Raw genomic sequence first — 25,357 nt, 5'->3', positions numbered from 1 at the left:
GATTCACATCATTTTCATACTCATCAAACCATTCAGTGACCCCTCATGTGAATTGGCGCATTGTCATCCTGGAAGAAACCACTCCTATCAGGATAGAAATGTTTCATCATAGGATAAAGGTGATGACTCAGAACAACATTGTATTGATTTGCAGTGATCCTTCCCTCTAAGGGGACAAGTGGACCCAAACCATGCCAGCAAAATGCCCCCCACAGCATAACAGAGCCACCAGATCCCCTCACTGTGGGGGTCAAGCATTCAGACCTGTACCAGTTTTTCCTTTAAATTGTTACTGTCTGTATGTACTTTTACTTAAGATTTTGAATGCAAGACTTTTACTTGAAATTGAACATTTTGATCATCATCATTGTCATCATTGTGGTATTGACATATATACTCAAGTAAAGGATCTGAGTACTTCTTTCATCCACTGTCAGTCAGAAGTGTGAAAGATTAATTGATACTGTAAAAATAATAATTGCAGTCCAATTACATTGTTGCGACATGCATAAGATATGTGTATATATATACACATACATACATATACACACACACACACACACACACACACACACATATATATATATATATATATATATATATATATATATATCCATTTCAAACTGGAGAACACATCTGGTCCACCAGGGGGTGATGTGGTCTGTTCTTAGGGGGAAAAAGTAGAAGAAGAAATGGTATGAGCTCCCAGAATGCCGTGGTTGAACTGTAGCGACCCGAGGAACACACCAAACCGGTCGTTGTGTCAGAAACATGGCGGCCTTTAGTAAGTATGTGACTGCGAAAAACTCCTCCATAGCAGGCGGTATTTTGCTGGTTTTATACCTGCTGAGAAGAAGAAGACGGACGCCCAGGCAGGACGGGTAAGTGAGGCAGCAGTATGGATTGTTAAGGTTTGCTTTGAAGCGGAACAAACACAGCTGTCAGGATGCTAACTAGCACCTGCTAAGTTAGCGCCCCATTCTGACAGGTGACAGCGACCCGCTGACACTCCTGAAATCACCCCCATCTTTTTGAGGAGGCGGCTGCATATTCTGCGCTTTTCGGCCTCCTTGCTAACTGATACCGACCAGCTCTAATCCCACTATAATGACCAAACAACGAATGTCTTTGTGCTCCGAAAACTCACGTTGATAGAGTGACTCATGTGCTGCATGCACACATAAGCGGCCGATTTGTGTAGTTTCAGCAAACTTAACTAGTTGTCATGTCTTTGTATTGAGACGTCGATGGTTGTCATAGTTATTTAAATATCTCACATTGCTCTCTAAAAAAGAGCAATTGATAAGCCAAACCCAATCTCTGATAATGGCCAGTTGAAGTGGATCTTATCAGCCAAATCTGATAAAGTAGCACTTTTCCAAATTTTTATCAACCACTAAATCCAGTATAATGATATCGAATGCTAAGTAAATGCTATAAGCTTTAGTTTAAGATCACATTAAAAGTGGAATTCAAGAGAGAAAAGAGAAGCTTACTGCTCACTGTTCCTGAACCTGTTGCATTTAACATATTTGTTAAACCTCATTGTCAATACTGACTTCCATCACGATGATGAGAGGACTTCATATCCAGTGTGTTTTTAGTCTTCATGAAGGAGCACAGGGTTATTCTCTGGCATTTGTCCGTCCAGTCATTTCCAAATTAGTTAGGTTCGTTATTCTCTAATGCCCGCTGATTGTTTCGGAATCATATTAAATGTAAGTGACATCATGTATCCAACTGGATCCCCAAGTAGATTAATGGTTGCATTACCTCATACATTTGTTATTACAGAATATGTTTGTACTCTTTGGTATATTTGAACCCAGAATACATTTCCTGGCAGTGAAATACACGCACTAAAAATACAGATATATTATTTCCTCTAATAGTGACAGGGGCTTTTATTTACCTCAACTTCAGAGGGTACCAGGGCTTTATTGAAGCATGTATATATAAAATATGTATATTAGAGTGAGGCCTTTATTTCTAATTCCCTTTGATAAGTATATTCACTTCATTCAACTTCATTACTGTTATTCCACTTACTCTTTGTCAACATGCAAGAGAACAAGCAAAACGGGACACACAAGTATTAACATTGCCCCGAAGCGCTCAACACTCCACAGAGTATCTGTAAGATGTTGATCATATATTCAGTGTGAATGTATCTGCAAATAGGTCGGCTGTGAACATTTTCAGAAATGTTTAACATGAATATTTAGTCTGATATGTTGCTAGACGATAGTTGAATGTGAAGAAACAGTGTAGGGAGAAAAGGTTGAATCAGCACACGGGGAGAAGTTGAAACAGAACCATAGGCGTGAGCACCAGCAATGACATGTTGTACACTGATTTTCAAAATGGTAGAATTTCATAATGGAAACTATTTTGATAAAAAATTATACAACTGTAATTATCATAGTTGTTGTCTGGCTGGTGATGCTTAGGTGGTGTTCGGACCAACATTAGCTTTGTGTGAAAAAACGGGGAAAGGCACTGCGCTGGCCAATCACATACATGCAGGCCCACATTCCTGGTGGATTACTTTATAACATGAGCGCTGTGTTTCTGATGTGTTGATGTGACATGCACATACCTCATATTGTTTTAGGGGGGGAAAGCATTTTAGCATAATTTTATTGTATAACATTAGGTGTGGACAATATGGTTCAGATCCTCTATCCTGAAGATGAAGGTTTAAGTCACGTTGCCCAAGCCTATGTAGCATAATAAACACGTTTAAATCATTTGATGGCAGTATGATACCACCCAGCCCAACTTACACCATGGCTATAGAAATGCAAAAGTGACTTCTAGCTATCCATTTACAAATGGATATGCTAGTGCTGACATTTTTGATTATTTATGTGTCGCTCACACTTCCATGATAGAAGTCTAATGTCTTTAATTCAGCAGTATAACCCGTCTGATTTAAATATTGTTCCTTCTTTGCAGTAGAAAAGGAGGCCCAGATCTTGTACTGAACACTGAGGTATGTCTTATATTCATGTTAGAGTGTCCAAAGTGTATAAAGTTTCCATAAAATATGTCATGAATAGTTAGCTGTAGTTGTATTACAACTCGTCTTTGTTATGTCTCTTCATATAGAAAGATGGCAGAAAAGACCGTGCAGCAGTGGACAAGGTTTTCTTCCTCCGAATCCTCCGGATTGTGCGAATCATGGTACCTCGCTTTTTCTGCATGGAGGTATGACATCAAACTGCTGTTGGACTGTTGGTCTTTACTGTGTGTTTTATGTCTGTGGTAGTCCAGATGTTAAAGCTTATCAGTGCAGGAAAGGTAGACTGAGAACAGAGTCTTCAGTGAATTAGGAGACATCAAACTTTTAAAATGAACAATGTTTACATGTTCATAAATTCTGGATTTTTCAATGAACAATAATTTAAAAATCCAGAGTAAGGAGTACATTTTGTTTTTAAGAATTTTGAACAAGGTAGTTAAACTAAAGATCCTTTATATTTGGTTATTAAAGAAAGATGTCAAAAACTTCTTAAACTTCTGAAATTAGTATAAAAATTAAGTAAGCAACAACAAATACAGCTAGAATATAAATAATACCCAACTATGTAAAGATTAATCCTAAAATATTTTTAAAATTGAACATTGAATTAAGTAGAGTGTGTGAGCAAGCCTAGATTATGACAAGATAGATCTTCGGATATTTACTTTTCAGCTGAAGGTTTTCTTGCATTGTGAATAATGTTATAATTCCATCTGGTTTAGCAGTGGCGGTCAGAAGGTCTGCTTTAAAAGTCTACTTTAGAAGATGGATCATAAAATATTTTATATTGTGTTGGTTAAAAAAAATGAATTTGGTAACCGTGAGTTAGAAATTTGGGAAAATATTATTCAAAATGTCATAAACTAGCTGTAAAGACAGCAGAGCCCTTTGACACAGATATATCAGTTCCAAAAGCCAAGGTCACAGTCACATGGCTCCTCTGGTTCAATTCAGCCTTATCTGATCAGTCCAGGAGATATGAGCAGAATCAAGGACAGGACGATGATGGACTTGATGATCTGCAGTGTTTTTTACATGTTCTATTAACTATTCTCTTGACCACAGACTGGCTGTCTCATCCTTATTGCTGTCATGTTGGTGGCAAGGACCTACTGTGATGTATGGATGATCCAGAATGGCACCATGATCGAAAGGTCAGACCCTGCCTTTTATGCTTGGATTTATATTTAAAGTTTAAGAGACATATTTTCAAATTCATGACCTTAGGAGTATGTTGTGGGTTTTATATTGTCACCATGTAGCAGTCATGACACCCCTCTCAGTCCTTTTTGTCCACGCTTGCAGTTTTAATGTTGGAGCACATCTGTTGCCATCTGTCAAGGTATTCCAGGACCATAAACAATAAAAGCTACTTCACTAACTCTAATACCCTTTTTACACCAATATTAGTGCGTATATGCAGATTTTTTAAACGCAGGTCAACCTGCTAAAAATAGGCTATCGACTCTTTTCATATCGCCAGTAGACGAGTTTGTCTCTCTGTTTTTTTTTTTTCTGATGTGTCATATTCAGCATCACAGCTAGCAGTTAGTGATGATGGCTAGCATCATTAGCATATCCATGCTGTGATGTGTGGAGCCCATAGACTGTATTAAAATGAGGTGACAGGCAGGTGACAGGTGTGTTTATGGTGTTTGTGTGCCCTGAAAGGTGTCACAGCTGACCAACTGTTAGCCTAGCATGCTAATACTACATAAACATATGAATAAGACCTTATGTTTACGTATGGTTTCTCTGTAATAAAAAAGCATGTATTACTTGCATAAACATATGGATGAAACCATATGTTTACAGACATGCGCAGATAGAAACAGATGAAAGAGCAGCCGGAAAAGGGGTGAAAATTTTCCTGTCTAGCCAGGATGTTTACATCACTGCCGATCAGAGCTGGAGATGATAAATATCCAAGACTACTGCAGAGTCATTTGAAACGGGTATGAATGCCGATTTGACCCTTTCCCACTTTAGACAAGAGTCAGATGTTAGTGGGTGTTGGTGGGTTTTTTTGTAAAGGGGCTTAAATGTAACCCTTTTCAACATCCAAAAGGCCGGAGCCCGATGAGCTTAGAGCTCTGACAGGTTCATATTGGCTAAGAAGGTCAGAGAGGAAAAGAAGTAACAGAATCCAAAGCAAAGACCTAAGAAATATGATCAGATGTGTTCTTTCTTATTAGGACTTTACTAGAGGTATTAAGAGTCCTACCAACACAGGATTTTTAACGAAGATAAAGGTTTTGATATTTGCGGATTTAAACAATCCAGTAACAATATATTAATTTTTTAACAGAAGTAAACATTTATGATGAGGATCCCTTACATTTAGTTATTGAGTTCTAACCAATTAATTATAAATTATAATTTGCTAGTAGGCAAGTACGTTCTTATAGACAGAAACAAATAAGACAATAGGTATTGGGCTAAATAGATTTTTGATGCCCAAGGACTATTTCCTTTTCATGTATTCATTTATCCTGTTTATCCATTTACCAGAACTTTATTGTATTTCTATCTATACAGTGCAAGCTACACAAGAGCATTTCCCAACCACTGCTCATGTCAACAGATTCAAAATACAGTTTAAACCCCATCTTTAACAATGCATTAAACTGATACAGTGACTGAGGGAAGGAGGGGGGCGCGGATGTTGTCTGAATCATTTCTCGCTGTCATTTACTTCTCTCAGTGTGCAGACTTTTATTTCTAGTGTTTTTCAGCCTAATAATCCCTTTGTTAATACCAGTTCTGGCCAGATGTTTTGTTATGTGATAATCAGACATTAGCTGAGGAGATTAGTAACTCTGAAAAGGCGCTGTGTCTGAGTTTAAAACTTTTGAGATAAACTACTGGTATAATTTATATGGTGAAAATTAGATGTGTGTTTCCACTGCACCGACTGTAACTGTACTGTTGGCAGAATGAGTATAACGCTACACGTTAACAACTCATAAGCTGTCTTCAATCTACTACCATTTCATTAGCTGGCATCATGGCTAACCTGGGAACTAATTATAAACAGATAAACTGTAAGCATATGTTCTATAGTGTCTTCCAGCCTTATACTGATAAGAGAGGGAACAATAGGGACGCTGTTCATTTACTCGCTAGAACTGTCGGACTGTTTCATAATTAAACATAAAACCAAATTTTTCAACAGGCTTTACACCACTCAACTGCTGTGCTGTTGAGGTAATAAAATAGCTCAAACCCACATATTTGGCTTTTTTTAAAATTTCTTGTTACTTATTGGCCATCATAAACACTGATCCCAATTTGCATTTAAGGGTCCAAGCAGCGAAACTGGTGGAAACCCATTGTTTTTTTTTTCTCATTCTTCTTTTTATTATTATGATTATTGTTATTATTATTATTATTATTATTATTATTATTTTTGTCTCTCTGCTTAAAGACCTAGGAACAAAAAAAAATTGTCTGGTGAGTGGCAAATTCCATTCACTGCTCATGCACACGTTTACCTTTTCAATTATCTCAAAAATGGCTTGGCCTAGAGTCAAAATTCTTCACTCATTTTAATCTCTTAATTCATCTGCATCTTTGCTCCAGTGGTCTTCTGCTCTAAAAATTTTGTGACTTTTTCTCAAAATCCTATTTTCGACATATTGTCAGAAACCACTGGGCCAATTGTCCCGAAACTTTGTCAGGATCACCCACAGAATTCAATGATCTTCAGTTGTTGAGGAAATTTTGATAGGTCAGTCCATTTCTATTATACAAGCCAATCAGTTTTTATCAAAATAGGTAAGTACAGTAGATGCCTTGTATTTCGCCAACGTATTGCGTAATTTTCACCAAACTTAACATGTTAGGTCTTTATGACATTCTATGGATGGTCCCCAAGTTTCATACCAATAAACCACTAGGAGGTGCCACAAATGTCAAAAGTTTATAATTATCCACCCAGATTTGAGTTAAATTTTTTCCACGTTCTACGGTCATGTTGTATAAGTTTGCTCATGATTGGCGAAATTTTTTCAGCACATCCATAGATGTCTGACAGAAGTTTTCCTCACTGCAACCTATGGTCAATTCAGAATTTTTTCAAAATATGCAACATCAGTTAACCTATATAACCTAATCTATATCTCCACAAGTCTTCATTCAAATGCTACCAAAATCGAGACAGACATTCTTTAGATACTAGACACCACATGTTTCAAATTGGTGTTCAGATGTGTCAGAGTCTGCATTGATATTGTCTTATTGTAATTTGTACTGTAAGCACATTTTCTGTTTCCTCCAATTTTTGATACACCTCAGAAAAGCAGGTCGGTGTGTGTGATTTTTTTTTTTTTTTTTTTTTTTTTTTTCAGAATTGTATCCCCAACAGTCAATTGTAGTGTTTTTTTTTAAGTTTAAACTGACAAAAATGCTCATGTTTGGCCTGTGTCATTCTGTCCCCTCAAAATGTGAGAAGGCACATGACAAACCATGTCCTCAGTGGCTCACAGTGTAAGTCTCCCCACCTCAGATTACAAAGGTCCTGGGTTCATGTCCCAGGGTGATCAAACCAAATTTTATTACTGTTTTTGCAACATATTGGCCATAATTTATGATATTGGTTTCAGAAAGCTAGCAGATTCATTGTTCAGTTCATTGTTCACCCATATAATTTTTTCTCTTTGTAAGTAGCATCTGTAATTGGCTTTCAATAACCTGATCATACAGGTTTTTAGTCAGTCAAAATGTTTGAAATGTTAGATGTTGAAGCCAATGCAGCTGAAACAGACATGTTATGTTTTTGCTTTTTTTCTGATGTAAGATTGTAATGAAAATGGGTGGGGTCCCACCATGCATTGCTGTTTGATTCATTTGCAGGAACTGATGACTTTGTTTTGACTCTCCACAGCGGTATTATAAGCAGAGACATCAGTCTATTCAAGAAGCACTTTTATTCCTACATATCAGTCATACCAGGGGTAACTGTCCATCACACGGTTCTCATAGAAGTGAAATCCAGCTTCAAACCACTAACACTGTGGTTTTAACATCTTGCTTTGTAATAGTGTTGTGTTGTGCTTTTTCATCACCTACTGTCTGAGGTCCACATTTCCCTCCAAGCCATAACACTGACCTGTGGGTTTTATCAGGTGGTAAAATTAATATTACGGCATACATTTACTGGACATTTTCCACATGGAATTCCATTCAATTTATGTGTCTGCTACATTAGTGAACAACCTATCTCAGGAATGAGATAGGTCCTCTGTCCAATTAAATCATGAAACTAAATTTGGATACAACCTTATGTCCCTTACATTGGCCTACATAGCAGAAAAAAAACAAAGTGACATAACTTATCAGTTTGAAAGCTTAAACATTCAATACAGTTGTATAACAGTGTATTTAATAGAATATGCATAAGACAGCCTAAAGTTTGCTGTTAACTGAAAATTTCTCAACCATGTTATTCCAAAGGTTACAGGTCCTGATCACAAACAGCGGCCTCACAGATATGAGAGTCTAGTTTGAACCAGTCTCAATGACCTTAATGTGCAGATGTAAGACTGCTGTATATCAGTAGTCAGAAGCACTGAATACATGTAAGTAGTGAGTAAAGGCAGTGTTAGACCACTAAAACAGATGCTATATTGGCTTTAATAACTATGAACTGGTTCTGCTGAAGTACATTTAAATGTATTAATTATATTAATCAATTTATAAATGAGATTATGACGCATAGAAAACTGAAATGTATATGCATGAGCATGAATACAAAGACCCTTCACTCAGTCCTTTGGAGTAGTACTAATGGGTACAATTGGTATCTAATAACTGAAGGATTAAGGATCTTATGTCTGTGATCAGTTTTCTGAAAAATGGCAGGCTTGTTTCAGTGAGTGTCACAGAAGAGTATGTTTGTATATAATCAGCATAGATAACAAAAGTATGGACCCTTATAATAACATGGAAACGCATAAATTGAATGTTATTCATGTGTTCATCTCTGTCAGGACTCCACTGTACTGTCTGTTACGTATCAGTAAAACAATTCACACTCTATTACAAGTTCAAGCAAAGCTGCATTGGCTCCACAAGACAAGGAAATTCAGTTTATCAGGCCTCAGTATTTGTCCCACTGACCCTCTTGGCAATGTTTGCTCATCTCTGTGCATGTTGTGGTTTGCAGTGCAATTATCGGTCGCTCAACAAAAGATTTCAAGACCTTCTTGTTCAGCTTTATCAAATTCATGCCACTTGTAAGTGTGTTTTTTGTTAATTTTTATTTTTGTCACACTCAAGTGTGATCTTACATCTCCAGATGTACTATACATATATTATTCTTTAACACATGAGTAGTTCAGTGTCAGTTCATTTTCTTAAAAGTAAACAGAGGAGACCTGATATCAAAACACTAACATTTCTGTCTTCTACTGTGTAATTGCTAATTTCCTGGTGATAGCTGATTGTACTCATCGTATCATTTCATGCACTTATAAAAACCCCCACTATCATTTAGCATGAATATTCTTTTGCTAACATGAGCAGTCTGTCACTGTTCTGCATATGTACTGTTGTATGCCTCAATTTTAAAGGGTAAGGCCTGTGATATTCTATATGTATATATATCAACAAATCCCATGAAAAGACCAAAACAAAGACAAAAAAGACAAAAAAGTTTTTCTGCCTCTCAGTACAATACTTTCTGGCTTCTCCAGTCTGTGCTTCTCACCTTAAAGACCACTGGTTCCTACTGAAAATGTAAATCTTTAAAAATGTAGGAATGATTACATTTGTTGGACTATTTTCAGTGGCAGATTAATCCACATTTGGTGCTCAAGTGAGTATTTGTGGCAGCAGGACGGTGCAGCAGTGTGGCTCACTGACGTGTGATATGACACGGAAGAATAAGATACACACACAATACTTGATATTGGGATCAATTCATATTTGTTTGTTTTTTACATTAAGAAAAACACAGATTATCACCAGCCTAATTCTTTAAGTTGTGAATTTGCACTGCACTTGTAAAATCATACTACTCTGCTTTTGCATGTTTTCTTCATTCTATATCCTATGCTTGTAATTGTGGGAAAAAATCAGCATGAATGCTCTGAATTCTAAAACCCTGTCACTTGTACAGCTATACTGAAGCAAAGAGCCCATAGTGAGAGATGGATACAAGTATGTGATGTGTGACATTCCAGATAGCCTTGGTGAACAACTTCTTGAAGTTGGGCCTGAATGAGCTGAAGCTGCGGTTCCGTGAGAGGCTCACAAAGCACCTGTATGACCAGTACCTGCAGTAAGTACTTCAGCAGTATTAAAGCTGCTTTCACATCATAGGAGATCCTCTGTTAACCATTTAATCTTTTAAACAAACAAAACCTAACATTCTCTGGTTCCAGCTTTTCAAATGTGATGATTTGCTGCTTTCCTCAGTTTTGATGGACATTTTAAACAATTTTGATCAAACGATTAAAAATAATCAACTCTTCAACTGGTGCAAATTGAGAGAAAAGAAGCAAGCAGTCCTCCAAGAGAAGCCAACGATGCACCTTCCTTGTCAAAACATTACCCACAATGCAACTTGCCAACAGTTCAGTCGGAGACAGGGGTGCTGTTGGTGGCTAACGTAGCTTCTTTGAGTCTTCACTCTGTGTTCTGGTTCTTCAGAGGTTTCACCTACTACAAAATGGGTAACTTGGACAACCGGATAGCCAATGCAGACCAGCTTCTGACACAGGACGTGGAGAAATTCTGCAACAGCATGGTGGAACTCTACTCCAACCTCAGCAAGGTACCAAACTTCGTTGGCTTTGTTGGATTAATAGATTGAAGTGCTTTGCAGGTTTGTCATAGAAAGAAACAAGCTTCAGTGGTATCACCACTCAAGCTCTCTGCCAGGCAGATTAACGACAAATTTCACTCTCACTGTGCAGATGAGGTGTGTTCTATTTCGACATATAAGATTGAGAGGTTACATGGGGTCTTTGCCTACACCTTCCAGCTGCTGGTGCATTGTACCAGATCTGCCCAGCAGCCCAAAATCTGCAACCCAGATTTTGATGCCCAGGAACAATAGACTATACAGCCCCAACATCATGAGGATATGACCACTCATGTCTCCTGCTGCCTTGGAAATAAGCAGTGCTGCCAAGCAGTAAGAGTGGAGGGTAAAGCAAAAAACTGGTAGGCTACCTAGCCCAGCAGATTTTGCTGGCCCAGGAACAGTGGTACCTGATGTTTTTCCCCTTCCTGTAGATCTAGATTTCAAAGTGCTCCTCATTATTGTCACATAATTGATATTATAAGCAATATATACTAAACTGTGAGTTTGTACAGTTCCGTCCTCAATTATTTTTCAGAAAATCTAAGAGTATTTGGAAATCTGTCTGTCCTCTGTCTGTCCTGCAGCCTCTGTTGGATATTGGTCTGTACATCTTCAAGCTGACAAGTGCCATCGGTGCTCAGGTAAGCAGGTTACCTTCTGCATGTGTACTTTTTAGATCAGACTGATCAGAGCTGTAAACTCTACCATGAGGGAGTACAAAGACGTTACTAGGAGGAGGGGAGGACATTTCTCTGTGTTTGATAACGTTAAAAGTAAAGTTTTACTAAAGTGTATATATATATATATGTGTGTATATATATATATATATATATATATATATACTGTCTGGAGTAAAGCAGCCATCCTCCTGATAAATCCTGAGCTCATTATGTTGAGCAGCGCAGCGAAAACTAAAACCTGTAGTTATAGAAAATAGAGGACGTCAGTTGAGTAAGTGGTCCTTCAATGTGGTCCAGGACTCATTGCGTTTACACTACTAAATGAATGTGGCCACATGCGGCCCAGACCACCTCCGAATGTGCTCTGAGTGATGGCATCTCAATCCGTCCTCAATGCGTCTTGGGTGCGTTTACACCTGTATTTAAAGCTGTCCACTTGTGATTGACTCACCCGAGACGCATGTCAATACCAGGTGTAAACAGGGCCCATGCTAAACAGAGCTCTCATTTTGTCTACGTCCCTTTCCCTACCTAGGGGCCAGCAATCATGATGTCCTACCTGCTGATCTCGGGTCTCTTCCTGACCAGACTGAGGAGGCCCATAGGCAAGATGACAGTCATGGAGCAGCGCTACGAGGGAGAGTACCGCTACATCAACTCTCGTCTCATCACCAACAGGTAAACACACCCAACAACTGCTCTGATGTAATTCTTTCATTGCACAGCTGTTTAGTACAACACTACATTGATATTTTTTTCTTTCTCTTTAGTGAGGAGATTGCATTCTACAATGGGAACATGAGGGAAAAACAGACCATTCACACCACATTCAAGAAACTGGTGTGTAACAGTTTGACATAATGTGTGTTGCTTGAGTCCACAAAGGCACTACATCAGTATTTTCAGTAGAATGACCAGCTACAGTTACGGCTACATTTGATGCTTTTATGGACTTTGAAAGCAGTTTGAAATGTTGCCTGATAGAGATATAAATGTACAACAACAGCTCTGTGTACACCAGCTACATGAGAAAAGACACATCAGGTACATTTTACTCTTTTGAAAGGAACAGATATTTTTTAAAAGTGTCAGATATCTTTGGCAGGGTTTCTCAAATTCATTCTACACACGTGAACCTCCGGAATGTAAACATTTTTATTTCTTCTTCCAGGTGGACCACTTGCATAACTTCATCTTCTTTCGGTTCTCCATGGGATTTGTGGACAGCATAATTGCCAAGTGTAAGTAGATTTTTATTTTTTTATTTTGAGTGACAATATTTAGGTCATCTCCCAGACATTTATTAATTTGTCTTGTACCAAATGTAAGCAGAAAGAAAAACCAAATCACTCCTCTTTTACAATAATGTTGGGACAAAAAAAATGAGCAAACAAAAGCATAAAAATAAATATACCAATGAAGACACACACAACACTTTAATAAATGAAAAAAAAGACAATACACAAAGATAGTAGTATAATAGTGTTTTTTTCTACACAACCTCAGGTTTTCCTTAAATTACAGAATGTTTTTTATATGGAATAAAGAAGCCAGTACCAAAACTGGTATAAAACAGCATTTTACGTGTTACGATAGCAAGGGGTTCCATATTGATTGCAAATAAAACTGGTGAGAGACAACATCCTTGTCTCTATATTCATTTTCTCATAGCCTCAAATCTCCAGTCAAAAAACATGAGTTGTTCTGTGTGTTCATTCTCTTGCTCTTATGTGTCCACATACTGTTCCTCCGCAGACCTGGCTACCGTGGTGGGCTATCTGGTGGTTAGCCGGCCGTTCCTAAACCTGTCCCACCCCCGACACCTGCAAAGCACACACTCTGAGCTGCTAGAGGTCAGAGAAAGCACACACAAACACATGCAGAACCCTGAAGTAACATCATTTAAAAATACCTGCTTTGTCAAAATTCTAATTCTAATATTTCTGTGGTTATTGGTGGCGATTAAAACGTGAAACTTAAAAATAGATCTTTTGTGGAAAGCAGTGCAGTGTATCCCTTAAGTATCTACAGGTTGATTTTCATAGTACACAGCAGTAAGGCAGTTTTGCAGTAATGTTTTGAGACTGTGAGGTTGTATTGATGTGATTGGACCTGTTAGGACTACTACCAGAGTGGGAGAATGCTCCTGCGGATGTCCCAGGCCCTGGGCAGGATTGTACTGGCTGGCCGAGAGATGACCCGACTCTCAGGGTGAGTGTTATAGAATAGTACAAAAAGGTTAACATAAAAATACATAAAAAAATCATGAAATCATATAGGTGATATTAGTCTTAGCTCCATAGATGCGTTAGTCCAGAGTTGGAACGTGCTGATGATATTCAGGAGTAGCCAGTTCAATGGGATAAAAAAATCTTTTATTTTATTTCTCCTCAGAAGTTTTTGTAATACTTTTGCAGGTCATTCCCTTCACAGTAGATTAGAAATAAATGAAAAGAAAAATCTGCTACATTGATACACAACCGCAGATCCAACCCAGAATACTGTCAAAACCTGAGAGCTGCAGTTCCTCACACTTCCCAAAATTGAACTCTGTCTGGAAACAGTTCTTCCCAAAATTCATTCTTAAACATCAACAGTTTAATAACTCAGATAATGAGAAACTAAACATTTGACTGGGGTAAATGAAAGGCATTGACAGGCAGAGACAAACTGTCTGATAGAATCAGACTGACCTGCTGCTTCTACATCAGGCCTCAGATTGATTGATTTATTTGTAGTATTTGTAGATTTAGGACTTATTTTGCAGCTGAAGTCTTGTGCTGTGATGAAAGGGATGCTGTAATGTTACTAGGTCTGACCTAGTAAGATTGCTGTCCTGACTTCTATGTAAAAGTGACGACGGTGCTTACGCAGACATGAGCCCAAAATGCTACATTTCCACATTAATGTAAAGTGGTGTCAGTCTGAAAAGGGCTTTGGAAAAAACAAAAAAAAAAAACAAGGTCAAAACCAAGTATTAATGCTGTTTTAATGCTGTTGTTCAGCGTTTGTGATGTGAGAACGTCAGGGAAATAAAAGCCTTGCGTCCTAGTATTAGTTCAGTTATAAAATCCCTGCCGGCTGCTGTCAGCGCTGTCAGCTGGAGAGTCGATCATACTGGACGGTAGAGACGCTGGCACATGTCTTTATAAACAGGAGTTCAGCCGACTTTGCTACATTTAACACTGGAGCTGAGAGCATCAAAGTTCGTGCTGCTGTCCTCCACTTCCATCATCTCACACAGATTCATTTTGAAAGAGCAGCAGCTAACGGAGGAATTCCAACACTTTGCTGGCTGACCGGTGATGTAACTCCATCACTCACTCAGGCACTCACTCAAGGACAGCCATGGTTACAGGACTGGTCCCTGGCCGGTCCAGCCCAAAACAGCAGCAGATGCAGCAAGGTAGCAAGGGAACAAAGAAAATGATCTCACCTTCCAGATGAGACAGAGCTAGGATCTCCTCTGATTATTTCAAAAGTGTCTGATCAGATCTTTTGATTCTTGCGTATGTCCCCCCACAGATTCACAGCTCGTATCACTGAACTGATGAAAGTCCTGAAGGAGCTGAACTCTGGCAAATATGAGCGCACCATGGTCTCTCACCAGGAGAAGGGTATGCATGACTGCAAAGAAATATGTCATAGAAATGAGTTCTCATCTCAGAGCTGAGCAATGACTTACATTCATTGAGTTTTGGTTCATTTCTTTTACCTTTTAGAATCTGATACTGCAGAGAAACTTGCTCTGGTACCAGGAAGTGGTCAAATTATCAACAGAGATAACATCATCAAGTAGGTCTCTCATTCTTGAATGGAATATACATTGTCTTGTTTTTTTTTTACCTCAGTTATTTTCATGTGCTCAGCTTTTAATGAACATTTTTTTAATTTGTAGATTTGACAGTACCCCACTAGCAACACCGAATGGAGACATCCTGATCAGAGACCTCACATTTGAGGTAAAGCTTTGACCTTTCATTGCCATACAGTTTTAGGCTAACTGAATAAATGAATGATTTGAATGAACAAATAAACGAGCAATTAGTTTGAACTTGTTTTTATCATACATGCATTATTTTGCATGATTTGATGAGATAAATTGAGTGAGACAAGTGTATCTCTGTAGTAGTGGACTCCAACATGTCATTGTGTCCTTGTTCTATGAAGGTGAGTTCTGGCACCAACGTTCTAGTGTGTGGACCAAACGGATGTGGCAAGAGCTCACTGTTCAGAGTGCTCGGAGAGGTGAGAGACTCTGTTAAGTGATGTACATACATTGATAACGTTTTTTTCTTTGGTACTGGTTAAAAATGATGCATGTTTTTTTTTTAAGCTGTGGCCGCTGTTTGGAGGACAGCTGACAAAACCAGAGAGAGGGAAGCTCTTCTATGTTCCACAGGTAAAAAAAAAAAAGCATCTCATCGCTCTCCTCTGTAGGCCTTGTTTTCTGTTCCACCACTAATGACTGAAAACCTCCTCAGTACCAGCTATGTTCCAGCTTTTAGCAGCAACTGGCTGCAATCAGGAAAATTGAACTTGACAAAGCAAATTGTTATCCAGTTTCCTGGTGAATGATTGATCCTGGATTTGTAACGACAATAAATATTTCACTTTGATAACAATATACTGGTTGATAATTGTGACAGATATAATATGTACTGAGACAGGACATTTACTGATTATAACTCAAGATCATAGTAACAGTGAACCTCACTGGAGGTTATACCACTATTACCGTTTTTATAAATGATACAATAATATTATATTACACATAAAAACACAAACACAATATATCATTTCATTATGAAAAATAAAGAATAGAATTACAGCCACTTACAGATTAATGTACTACAATTTCTTTTTGCATATTATCCAACATTTATGTTGATAATTTTAGAAAAAACACAATATATACTCACTGAATGAATATAGGTGGAAGTCCACTAACATACAAATGAAATATTGCAACAATCAGACACTGCTGGCAAGGTTTATGGTAGCATACTTGTGCTGGATGTTTAGGAGTAATATCTGTCACAGTTCTGTTCAAACATGCTCAATTCAACAACTCAAAGAAAATTAAAAAAAAATGAACATAGCTACAATGTAAAAATTTAAATAATTAAAGTGTCCATATTCTGAGATTTGCAGTTTGAGTTTGATTGGACTGTGTGTTTGTCCAGAGACCCTACATGACTTTGGGTTCTCTGAGGGACCAAGTCATTTACCCTGACACTCTTGAAGAACAGAGGAGGAAAGGTATCTCTGATCAGGTAGGACACAACACACTCTCACACACACAAATCCAACCTCTCTTTCACTTGCATTCTCTGTGTGTGTGTCTCTGATTACGTGCCTTATCTTCTTTGTGTGTGTGTGTGTGTACCCAGGTGTTGAAGGAGTACCTGGACAATGTTCAGCTGGGTCACATCCTGGACAGGGAGGGCAGCTGGGACGCGGTCCAGGACTGGATGGATGTGCTCAGTGGAGGGGAGAAGCAGAGGATGGCTGTAAGGACTCACTCATTCCCTGTCACTAGGCTTTACTGGAAACATGACACAGTTGACCCAGTATTTGCTACAAAGTCATTTACATCACACAATCAAGGGCTTGATTTCGCCACTGATCTCCCAATTTGATTCAATTTCAATTCACATAGTCCAGAATTGATTTAATTCGATTCTCATCCCAGTTACTTCAGATAAATACTAACATTTCATAAAGCACTTATCAATTATTCATGGGAACTTAAATGACTTAACATTACAGGCTGAACTGTAAACACATTTCCTGGTTATAAAACTATGGACCAAGGATTTTTTTCTTGAGCAAATGCAAAAAGACTAAAACATGATATGTGGTTTAGTCTATGATTATATTTGTTACAGTTGAACGAGAATGCTAAAATACCTGCACCTCTTGCAAGGGTTTCATCATTATGCATATTTTAAAAAAAAGCTATCCCATACAGCCACACAGTACCTGCTGTTTCAACTTCATGATCAGTATGAGTACAGACAGCAGAAACTGAAAGTCTGCTCACTGATTCATCAGCACTGTTTGTTTTTGCATTTGTGTCGACAAGACGTCAGTCTGATATCTTCAAACATCTGCTAGCTAGCGTTAGCTCCCCATTAGGGAATTTACGGACCGTCACAGTTCCGTAAACTGTTGTGGGTCCACAGACTGTAACTATTGACACCATGGTTTACAGGATGCACAGTTTTGCTGAGTAAAGGCACAAATGCAAAGTTTGATCTCTGGATTTCAAGAATTGATATTGGATCATTCAAATAAGAATAGCAATTACTTTTTTTTCTGTTTCTTTTTTTTTGTTTAATCCATCCCGACAAAAAACAAACATCCATCCATTTTCTTGGGCATTTTCTGCCTAGTGACAGTGGAGAGATCAAGGGGAAGAGAGATGGGGGGGGGGGCAAGATAAAAGAAAGGTCACCTGCTGGATTCGAACAGCGGATGTTGCGATTATGTGGCATGCGTGTTAACCAATAGGATACTGGGGCACGCCCCATCTATCCATTTTCTAAACTGATTGTCCTGTGCAAGGTGGCAAGGCATTGTCCCAGCACACATTGATGAGGGTCAGGCTATACCTTGGACAGGTCATCAGTTGATCATACAAACAGTGACGGTGGCTGAACCACTGATCAGGTCATGGCATTCAGATGAAACTGTCTATCAAGCCAGTGGAACCAGCCACTGTAGTTTAGCATGAGCAAGTACAATGTAGATATAAGACCGCTGGGTGTCTGCTCTTTGCTTTGGGTGAAAATAGAATTCAAAGGCAGCTCACAGTGCGTTAGGTCAGGGTTAGATTAATGAAGGCACAGCCTGATACCCACTGCAGGGCCTAAAGACAGGTCAAAACATCATTTAACAAGAATATTGGCCTTTGAAAGGAATGTTCACCCAACTTCCTGCACATTTCATAATGTACATTGATAACTGTCACAGGGCACACATACATTTCAACTCAGGCTGTGTTCAGACCGACATTAGCTCTGCTTCATAAAATGCAGCCCTCTCATTCATTTCAGTGAGTGACACAGAGAGCTCCTGCACAAAAATAAATAAAAATTCAATCTCAGGGGCATTCATTATAAAAGTTTTCAGTAGCTCAGCATTTGCTGTAACTCAGTGTCATCAAGCAAAGCCTTCATATGTTTAATGCTTTGTAACAAGAATAGTGTCATTACTATTTACCTCTCAATCATTGAGACAGAGTATGAAATTATATTTACTTTGATCATTATCCAGAGTGATTCAATCCTGTCTCCATGCAGAAAGACAGGGTAGATTTAAAACCAAGACCTTCTCTCTGTGAGGTGTCAGTGCTAACCCCAGTCCCTGTTGTGCCCTCCACAATAGTGACCTGTAACAGATAATACTATTGTTGGGCCTCATACCACATGCATGAGACAAAAGCAGGCCTGCACGCAGTCACAAAGCCTGATAACAAAGACAAGCGCCAAGTCAGACAAAAGGAGTCCAAACAGGCTTCAACTCCCATCATGCTTTTGCTCAACTCACACTTCTAATCCACTAGAGTCAAACTCGGCTCCCGCTGGACAAGACCCGCCGGAAAACCACGGGGATTTCCCCCTCCACGGCCTTGATGTCACTGAGAGTAGAAACACCAGAGGTAGCCCCCAAACTGTGCTTCCAGCTGTTTTGCCCGGCTAACGTAAGGAAGTAACACCCGTACGCACGTAGCTGGAACTAGGCTGCACAATCTCAACTTCGCTGGACAAGTAGAGATTTTCTCTGTGTTCAACCAAGCACGTTACCAGATCCAAAGAAGACCGCTGTGCAACCCAGCACTCTCCCACTTCTCCTGCAGAAGAAGGCAAAGGATAAACTCTGTGTCCCACCCCCCCTTTTAAGTGAGTCGTCTCAGCTGTTCCATTCACAACTCCGCAAAGGATCAGCTGCCATGAAAACCACAGACAGAGCGAGAGGACGGCCCTGTCATCACCGAGCCCACCCGAAAGATGGACTGAAACACACCTTACTCGCTTCCGTAAGAGATCAAAGTAAGAGGCTTATGTCTGGGCAGAGATAGGATACTAAAGTGTGTGTTATTTTTAGCTTTATTGTTGTTGTTGTTGTTGTTGTTAAGTTAACGGACCAGTGAGTCCGGTTGTTGTTGTTGCTGAGAATACTGTGAAAGTATTATTGTTGTTTGCTGCTTGTTTGCTTGTGTTTATCACACTAAACTGCTGGGAGCACTTCTTGCCAGGGTGTGAGTAGCAGGGCTTAGTGATTTTATTGTTAGAGACACGTGTTAAGCCGGCAGACGCCGTCAGCCTTTGTCTCCGTTCAAATCTCACGGTCACCTCCTCTGACCCCAACTCTTGCATGATGTATTTCCCTCCACACGGGTCACATCTGCCATATTGCTCCTCCCCCTCCTCTCTCGCACACACATACATATCTACATGTGCCATATGCTTGCTTGTTGTTTATACCTGCTTGTGTTGGATGATAGATGTTTGTTGACTGAAGTGCTATTGATTGTAAATTGATTGATTTGACATTTTTAAAGCGAACACCCCCCTGTGTGGTTATTGGTCCCTGACCTCAGAGTGCTGCCCCGTAACTATTAATTCATAGTAATAATTGGATTGATTTTTAATAATTACTAATTATTTTTTTGCTAATAACCAAACCTGCTCCTAACTGAGTCCCAACGCTATTTATTGTACTATTTACAGTGTTTGTATATTGGAAACAAGCCTCAAATCCAAAACAAAAAGCCTCTTAGAGCAGTGATTCTAAAAATCTTTTTTTTTATTATTGTTGTTTAATTACATTTTTTTTAATGGAGCAGTGGGTTGATGAATCATAATGAGATCATTGATCCATTGTTCTGGTAAACTGTGGCCTGTTCTTTTTCTGTTAATCATGTCACAGTAACAGTCTGCTTCTGAGTCAAACTAGGCAGGTTTGAACATGTTAAAGAACACTGTGGACCATACTTTATTCTTAAGTCCTTTAGCCCATTTGGCTTTGTAATGTTTCTGGTGTCAGCAAATGATGAAGATGTGTCTGTTTCTATATAGATGGCCAGACTGTTCTACCACAAGCCCCAATTTGCCATTCTGGATGAGTGCACCAGTGCCGTGAGTGTGGATGTGGAGGATTATATCTACAGCCACTGCAGGACGGTATGACCCAACCACACATCATACAGGCTCATACTGTACATCTCTAGAGAAACACCATCTTAGTTAGTCTCAGCCTCACATCTGCAGTCACTCTTTGACAGGATCAGTGACTGGTGTACAGATCACACCAACGTTTTTATTTCCTCTCGGCAGGTTAACTATCACCCATTGCTGTTTTTACTTCCTCTCTGCTTTTGCATGAGGACTGACTCTCTGTCTGTTGTTGTTCAGTGAAACCAACAGACAAACAAAAGCAAGATGCTTCTGGCAGCTGCAGTTAACACAATGAAACAAACCTAACACACGCACAGTAGAACCCGGCACACAAAGTCATGTAGAGCCCAGTTGAGGCTGCCACAGTTTATAAGAGTCTCTGTTTATGATCATTAAATTGTCTCTGTGTCTACATCCATTAGATATGAATAGTTTTTGAAAGGTTTCTGTCTTGTTGGTATAGAGCCCAGTAGTAATTGTGTTGTCTTTGATCCACAGGTGGGTATCACCTTGTTCACCGTGTCCCACAGAAAGTCTCTGTGGAAGCACCACGAGGTAAGGACTGAATGTCATCCATGACTTCAAAGAAAGTCCTCACATTCACACAGCCATATTTTCTGCTCTCTCTCTACAGGCTGTTATTGTTTTTGCCACAAAAGTTTCCTGCTTTGAGCAGATTTTTCTTTTAGTTTAAAGCGTAGTTTTTGCGTGTAAACAACTATGAATACATTTTTTTTTGGACAGATGATGCATTCTGAACAGATCCGACAAACATCAAGATTTTCGCAGTAATATTCGCCCCTCCCCCGAGCTAACACTGATTAACACAATTTACCACACCACCACTTCTCAGACTCATAGCTCAGCAGAAATACACACACACACACACACACACACACACACACACACACCTCGCTACAGTTAGTGGAATTCACTCTTTACTGTGTTGTCCTCAGATCTTGGCTTATAATCATCAGATTCAGACAACTTCTTGATTATCAGAAGTACTCCAAGTCATTGTTGTGTGTACAGTGCGAACAGGAACTACCAGCGTTCAAAGCAGCAGGACTGTTCATGATGCAGATATGACAGAATATAAACCAACAGGCTATTGGTCAGAGGTGTAGATAGTTTTAAGTTTCATTCTGAATATCTCCCCGTCAGTTTTCACCTTTAGTGGTGCAGTGCTAGAGAAAGCTTAACTGATGTTCCACATGAGTTATTTTTACCTCATGATGATTCAATAGTGAAGCCTGGCACTGTGTGTGACTGTACAGTACAGTAGATGAAAAACTGAGGAGATGAAGTCAGAGACCATCTTAAAGATTCATGCCGAGGAGGCCTCTTGGATTTTTGTGAAGTGCGTACTGTTTTGTAATTTTTTTTTCATTGACACATCAAACCAAAGTTATTTTCATCTAAGCTTCTTCCCATTATAAACACAACCTCCAATTTTTAAAGAAAATCATGCAAAATAACCCAATGCAATTCTGACTCATATTTTTCCACTAATCTCCCTCTCTTCTATTTCCACTATTGATTTCCACCCAGGTGTTTAACAGTTTCACAGCTTTTATTTTGTTATCAGTTTAGACTATATATATATACATAAAACGCATAAGATCGTCAGACAATACTCTACGTTAGATTACAACAGGGCTGCCTCTAAATGTCTATTTTTAAAAGCATTAGTTGAGAAAACTCCAGTTCCAACCTCACTTTTTTCTGCCACCTCATTATACACAGAACACGGTTGTACAAACCCTGTCTTGTGTCTTTGTTAGCCAAACAAAAGGCATCAATCCAACGTGTCATTGCTCATAGCCTCCTCCCGGCTGCTGCTCCTTACTTTCTTACTGACATTATATTTCTTGTCATCTCATCTGTCATTTCAGTATTACCTCCACATGGACGGGAGAGGAAACTACGAGTTCAAGCCCATCACAGAGGAGACTGTGGAGTTTGGCTCGTAACTGACTCCTGGTTCTAGTTGCAAATGCACTGCTCTAATAAAACCAGTCCATTAATTCTTTGCACTCAAGACAGAAGGTATATCTAAAACTAGAAATGTTTTTAATCATTTGTAACTCTCAGCTTTGTTTCCTGTATGTTTTCTGTTATTTAAAGCATCACTTTAGTCCTGTCTAATCATGCATTTGTTGAGTGTGATTGTAAAAAAAAACTTGTAATTTATATTGCCAACTTCTAGGTTGTGTTTTACACATGCAAGAGATCTGTAAGAGAAGGTGGAAGTGTAGTGTACTATTTTAACCATCTCTGCACACGTGGTTATAGTAACAGAGGTTAGCCCGTAGAATTAAGCTAGATATAACAGTGGTTGTTGAGGCATATTGTCCCATACTAAACTGTGTCCTGCACAGAAAAATAATGATGCACACACAACATGATGCTTCTTAGATAAGCACTCACACAAGTGATGCTCCTGGCGGCCTTGTAAGTTCTCATTAACTTTCCACAGCAGACACATGCTGAGCAGCTGAGGGTGCTAATCATTTTCAGGTCTGTTCGCATCAATTTCTTAAAATACCAAATTAACTTTTTTTTTTTTTCTTTGCGAAAGGAAGAAAAGTTAAATTATCAATCCATTCATTCATGCCTTTTTTTTCTCAAGGCCAGATAATGATAAAAGCCATAGGATTATCCATGAAGTAAGGAAAACTTATCCTAACATAATGAGACATGGACATCATTGTCACCAGAAAACAAGTATAATATCTCCAGAAATCCTTGGAATCAATATCTTAGGAAAAGAGGCTTTAAACTGAAACTGAGCTGTGATCACATGACATAGGGCCTAAAAATAGGAGTCAACCACAGCTGCACTGTAACTACTGGATAAACTGATCACTGGAACTCAGTGAACTTGTTCAAAGCCAACTCCAGACTGAGCTGGCCGACGTGAAGGTTTTTGAAATGTTTACAGTGTAACATGGCAGCAAGCCTCTCATGTAAAGTATGAGCATTCTGGTGAATGAGTCGCCCTCTTTTCTCTGAGTGTGCTGCAAGGTAACCCCACTCCATAACCATCACTGTCTTGTATAGCTAGACAGAACAGGAACACTTCAGTCATTCAGAACATTGTTGAAAATATGAACTCACCAGAGAGAAGGGGAAAAACCAAAAAATGGCTTAGCCTGATGCACATGTGCATATTTCCAATGATGTCAGAACAGCTCACATTAAATCAAAGATGGTGCGAGATTTCCTCCTCACTTAAAAACTGGATTGCTGCCTATCAGCATTGCCCTCAGTGCTGCCACTGGTGTTGAAGATATTTTACAACAATACTGGCGTAGAAGCGTTGACTGTTGCAAGGCAGACCTCTGCCACTTGTGGAAGCGCTCCACTCCAGTGATCTTCCTGTAATGCATTTTATGAATGCCCGAATACGTAAAACGTTAACGTGTGTGATGGCCATCCAGGACCCTGATATGTAGTATGATGATGCTGCGTCAGGTGTAGCTGCCAGTGTAGCTGTTCACAGCATTGAAACAGCAAATTTTTGGACCAAAATCTGTTCACATCAATGGAATCAGTGTGATTCACTAACAAAGAGTTCAACTTTAATGAACATGTGAATTGGCAAAGTTGACCAACTGCTAACAATCATAGCAGTGCCATACCAGAAAGAAAGAAATCATGTTGCTTCATCCAGTTCATGAAGCCCTGCTCCACAGTTGTGATACAGCATTATCTGCTGTCAAAAGACAGCAGTTGATTCAATAAGCTCTCTTAAATGAACTCTGTTCATTTTTCACATGGCTAGCAATTGAGCTAGCGACCCTCACAAGTAGACACGATCTCACCAAGCTCCCAGCACCACCTTTTCTATTGTCACAGTGCCACAGCTACAAAGTGAGGGACTGGCTGATGATTAAACATTTTAATTAGTGATGTAACTGAATAAACACAGCCAGGTAGAAGGCTCTAATAAAGAGGGGCCCCTTCTGAGTTTATTTTTAGTTCCAACAATTAATTCGTTCTTCAAACATACATTTTTAAGATGCTTTCTTCTCCCCTGTTGTGTTTTAAATGAAAGTTGTCAGATTGTAGTGGTTAGTGTCAACTCCATTCTGTTCTTGCCAGGTTGAGCTGTAATTCATGAAACATAAGGCTGTCAGTAAGGAAACAGAACACAATGAAATCTGATATTCCCTAGTTGCTCAGCTGCATTTGACTACTTCTCCTCTGGCTTGTTTATCATGTTACCTGGAACATGGGATTCATATTGATTGAACAGTAAATAATAATTATTATTAAACATGTTTTCTTCTTATTATAAACTCATTATGGACTTTTTCCGTTAATTAAATTCTGTTAAAAATGTTATGTTTCCTGGGTGGTGGTATGAAGAGTTCTTCCTAAATTTTGGATAATTATCTTGATCTATGAAGCTGGGGACTGGATCTAAAGTGCAGTGATGGCTTCTCTCAGTTGATCACAGGTACATGAACATGCAGATTTCCCCAGCCTGTCTGTTCAACACCTTTCTCTTCTGTCAATCTGATGTATTGTCACTTTTTTTGGAAAATGTAAAGAAGCCTCACCTCTACTCATGGTTTTATATTGATAATAATACTGTTATGATCTCACTCTGCATTCAAAAATAAACTGTAGGAGTAATTAATTTTCAGAA

General features: G+C 39.0%; 1 protein-coding gene across 4 annotated transcripts; it reads left to right on the top strand.

Annotated features, from left to right (window-relative positions):
• Nucleotides 1-712: 712 nt before the first annotated feature.
• abcd3a (ATP-binding cassette, sub-family D (ALD), member 3a) lies at nucleotides 713-25,348 on the top strand. 4 transcript variants are annotated; one of them, XM_042399109.1, is made up of 23 exons: nucleotides 713-881; nucleotides 2,962-2,995; nucleotides 3,112-3,210; nucleotides 4,091-4,179; nucleotides 9,192-9,261; nucleotides 10,210-10,307; nucleotides 10,679-10,802; nucleotides 11,420-11,476; nucleotides 12,051-12,193; nucleotides 12,286-12,355; nucleotides 12,687-12,756; nucleotides 13,271-13,368; nucleotides 13,635-13,726; nucleotides 15,041-15,132; nucleotides 15,238-15,310; nucleotides 15,414-15,477; nucleotides 15,686-15,763; nucleotides 15,852-15,917; nucleotides 16,702-16,791; nucleotides 16,909-17,028; nucleotides 20,602-20,706; nucleotides 21,199-21,255; nucleotides 22,596-25,348. In XM_042399109.1, the coding sequence occupies exons 1-23, from the start codon at nucleotides 772-774 to the stop codon at nucleotides 22,671-22,673; spliced, it is 1,977 nt and encodes a 658-aa protein (XP_042255043.1). In that variant the 5' UTR covers nucleotides 713-771; the 3' UTR covers nucleotides 22,674-25,348. The 4 variants fall into 4 exon arrangements, with proteins under 4 accessions (XP_042255043.1, XP_042255041.1, XP_042255042.1 ...); XM_042399107.1 differs by having other exon boundaries at nucleotides 2,959-2,995; XM_042399108.1 differs by lacking the exon at nucleotides 9,192-9,261 and adding an exon at nucleotides 7,911-7,980 and having other exon boundaries at nucleotides 2,959-2,995.
• The last annotated feature ends 9 nt before the right edge of the window (nucleotides 25,349-25,357 follow it).

The sequence above is a fragment of the Thunnus maccoyii genome, chromosome 21, assembly GCF_910596095.1.
Source record: "Thunnus maccoyii chromosome 21, fThuMac1.1, whole genome shotgun sequence".
Lineage (NCBI taxonomy): Eukaryota > Metazoa > Chordata > Actinopteri > Scombriformes > Scombridae > Thunnus > Thunnus maccoyii.
Note: the sequence above shows the minus strand (reverse complement) of the source record. Positions and strands in the feature narration are given on the sequence as shown.

Coding starts and splice junctions, on each gene's coding strand:
- abcd3a (XM_042399107.1), top strand. CDS start 772: ATGGCGGCCTTTAGTAAGTATGTGACTGCGAAAAACTCCTCCATAGCA. Junction 10,803..11,419: donor TCTACTCCAACCTCAGCAAG/GTACCAAACTTC, acceptor TCTGTCCTGCAG/CCTCTGTTGGATATTGGTCT. Junction 15,311..15,413: donor AACAGAGATAACATCATCAA/GTAGGTCTCTCA, acceptor TTTAATTTGTAG/ATTTGACAGTACCCCACTAG.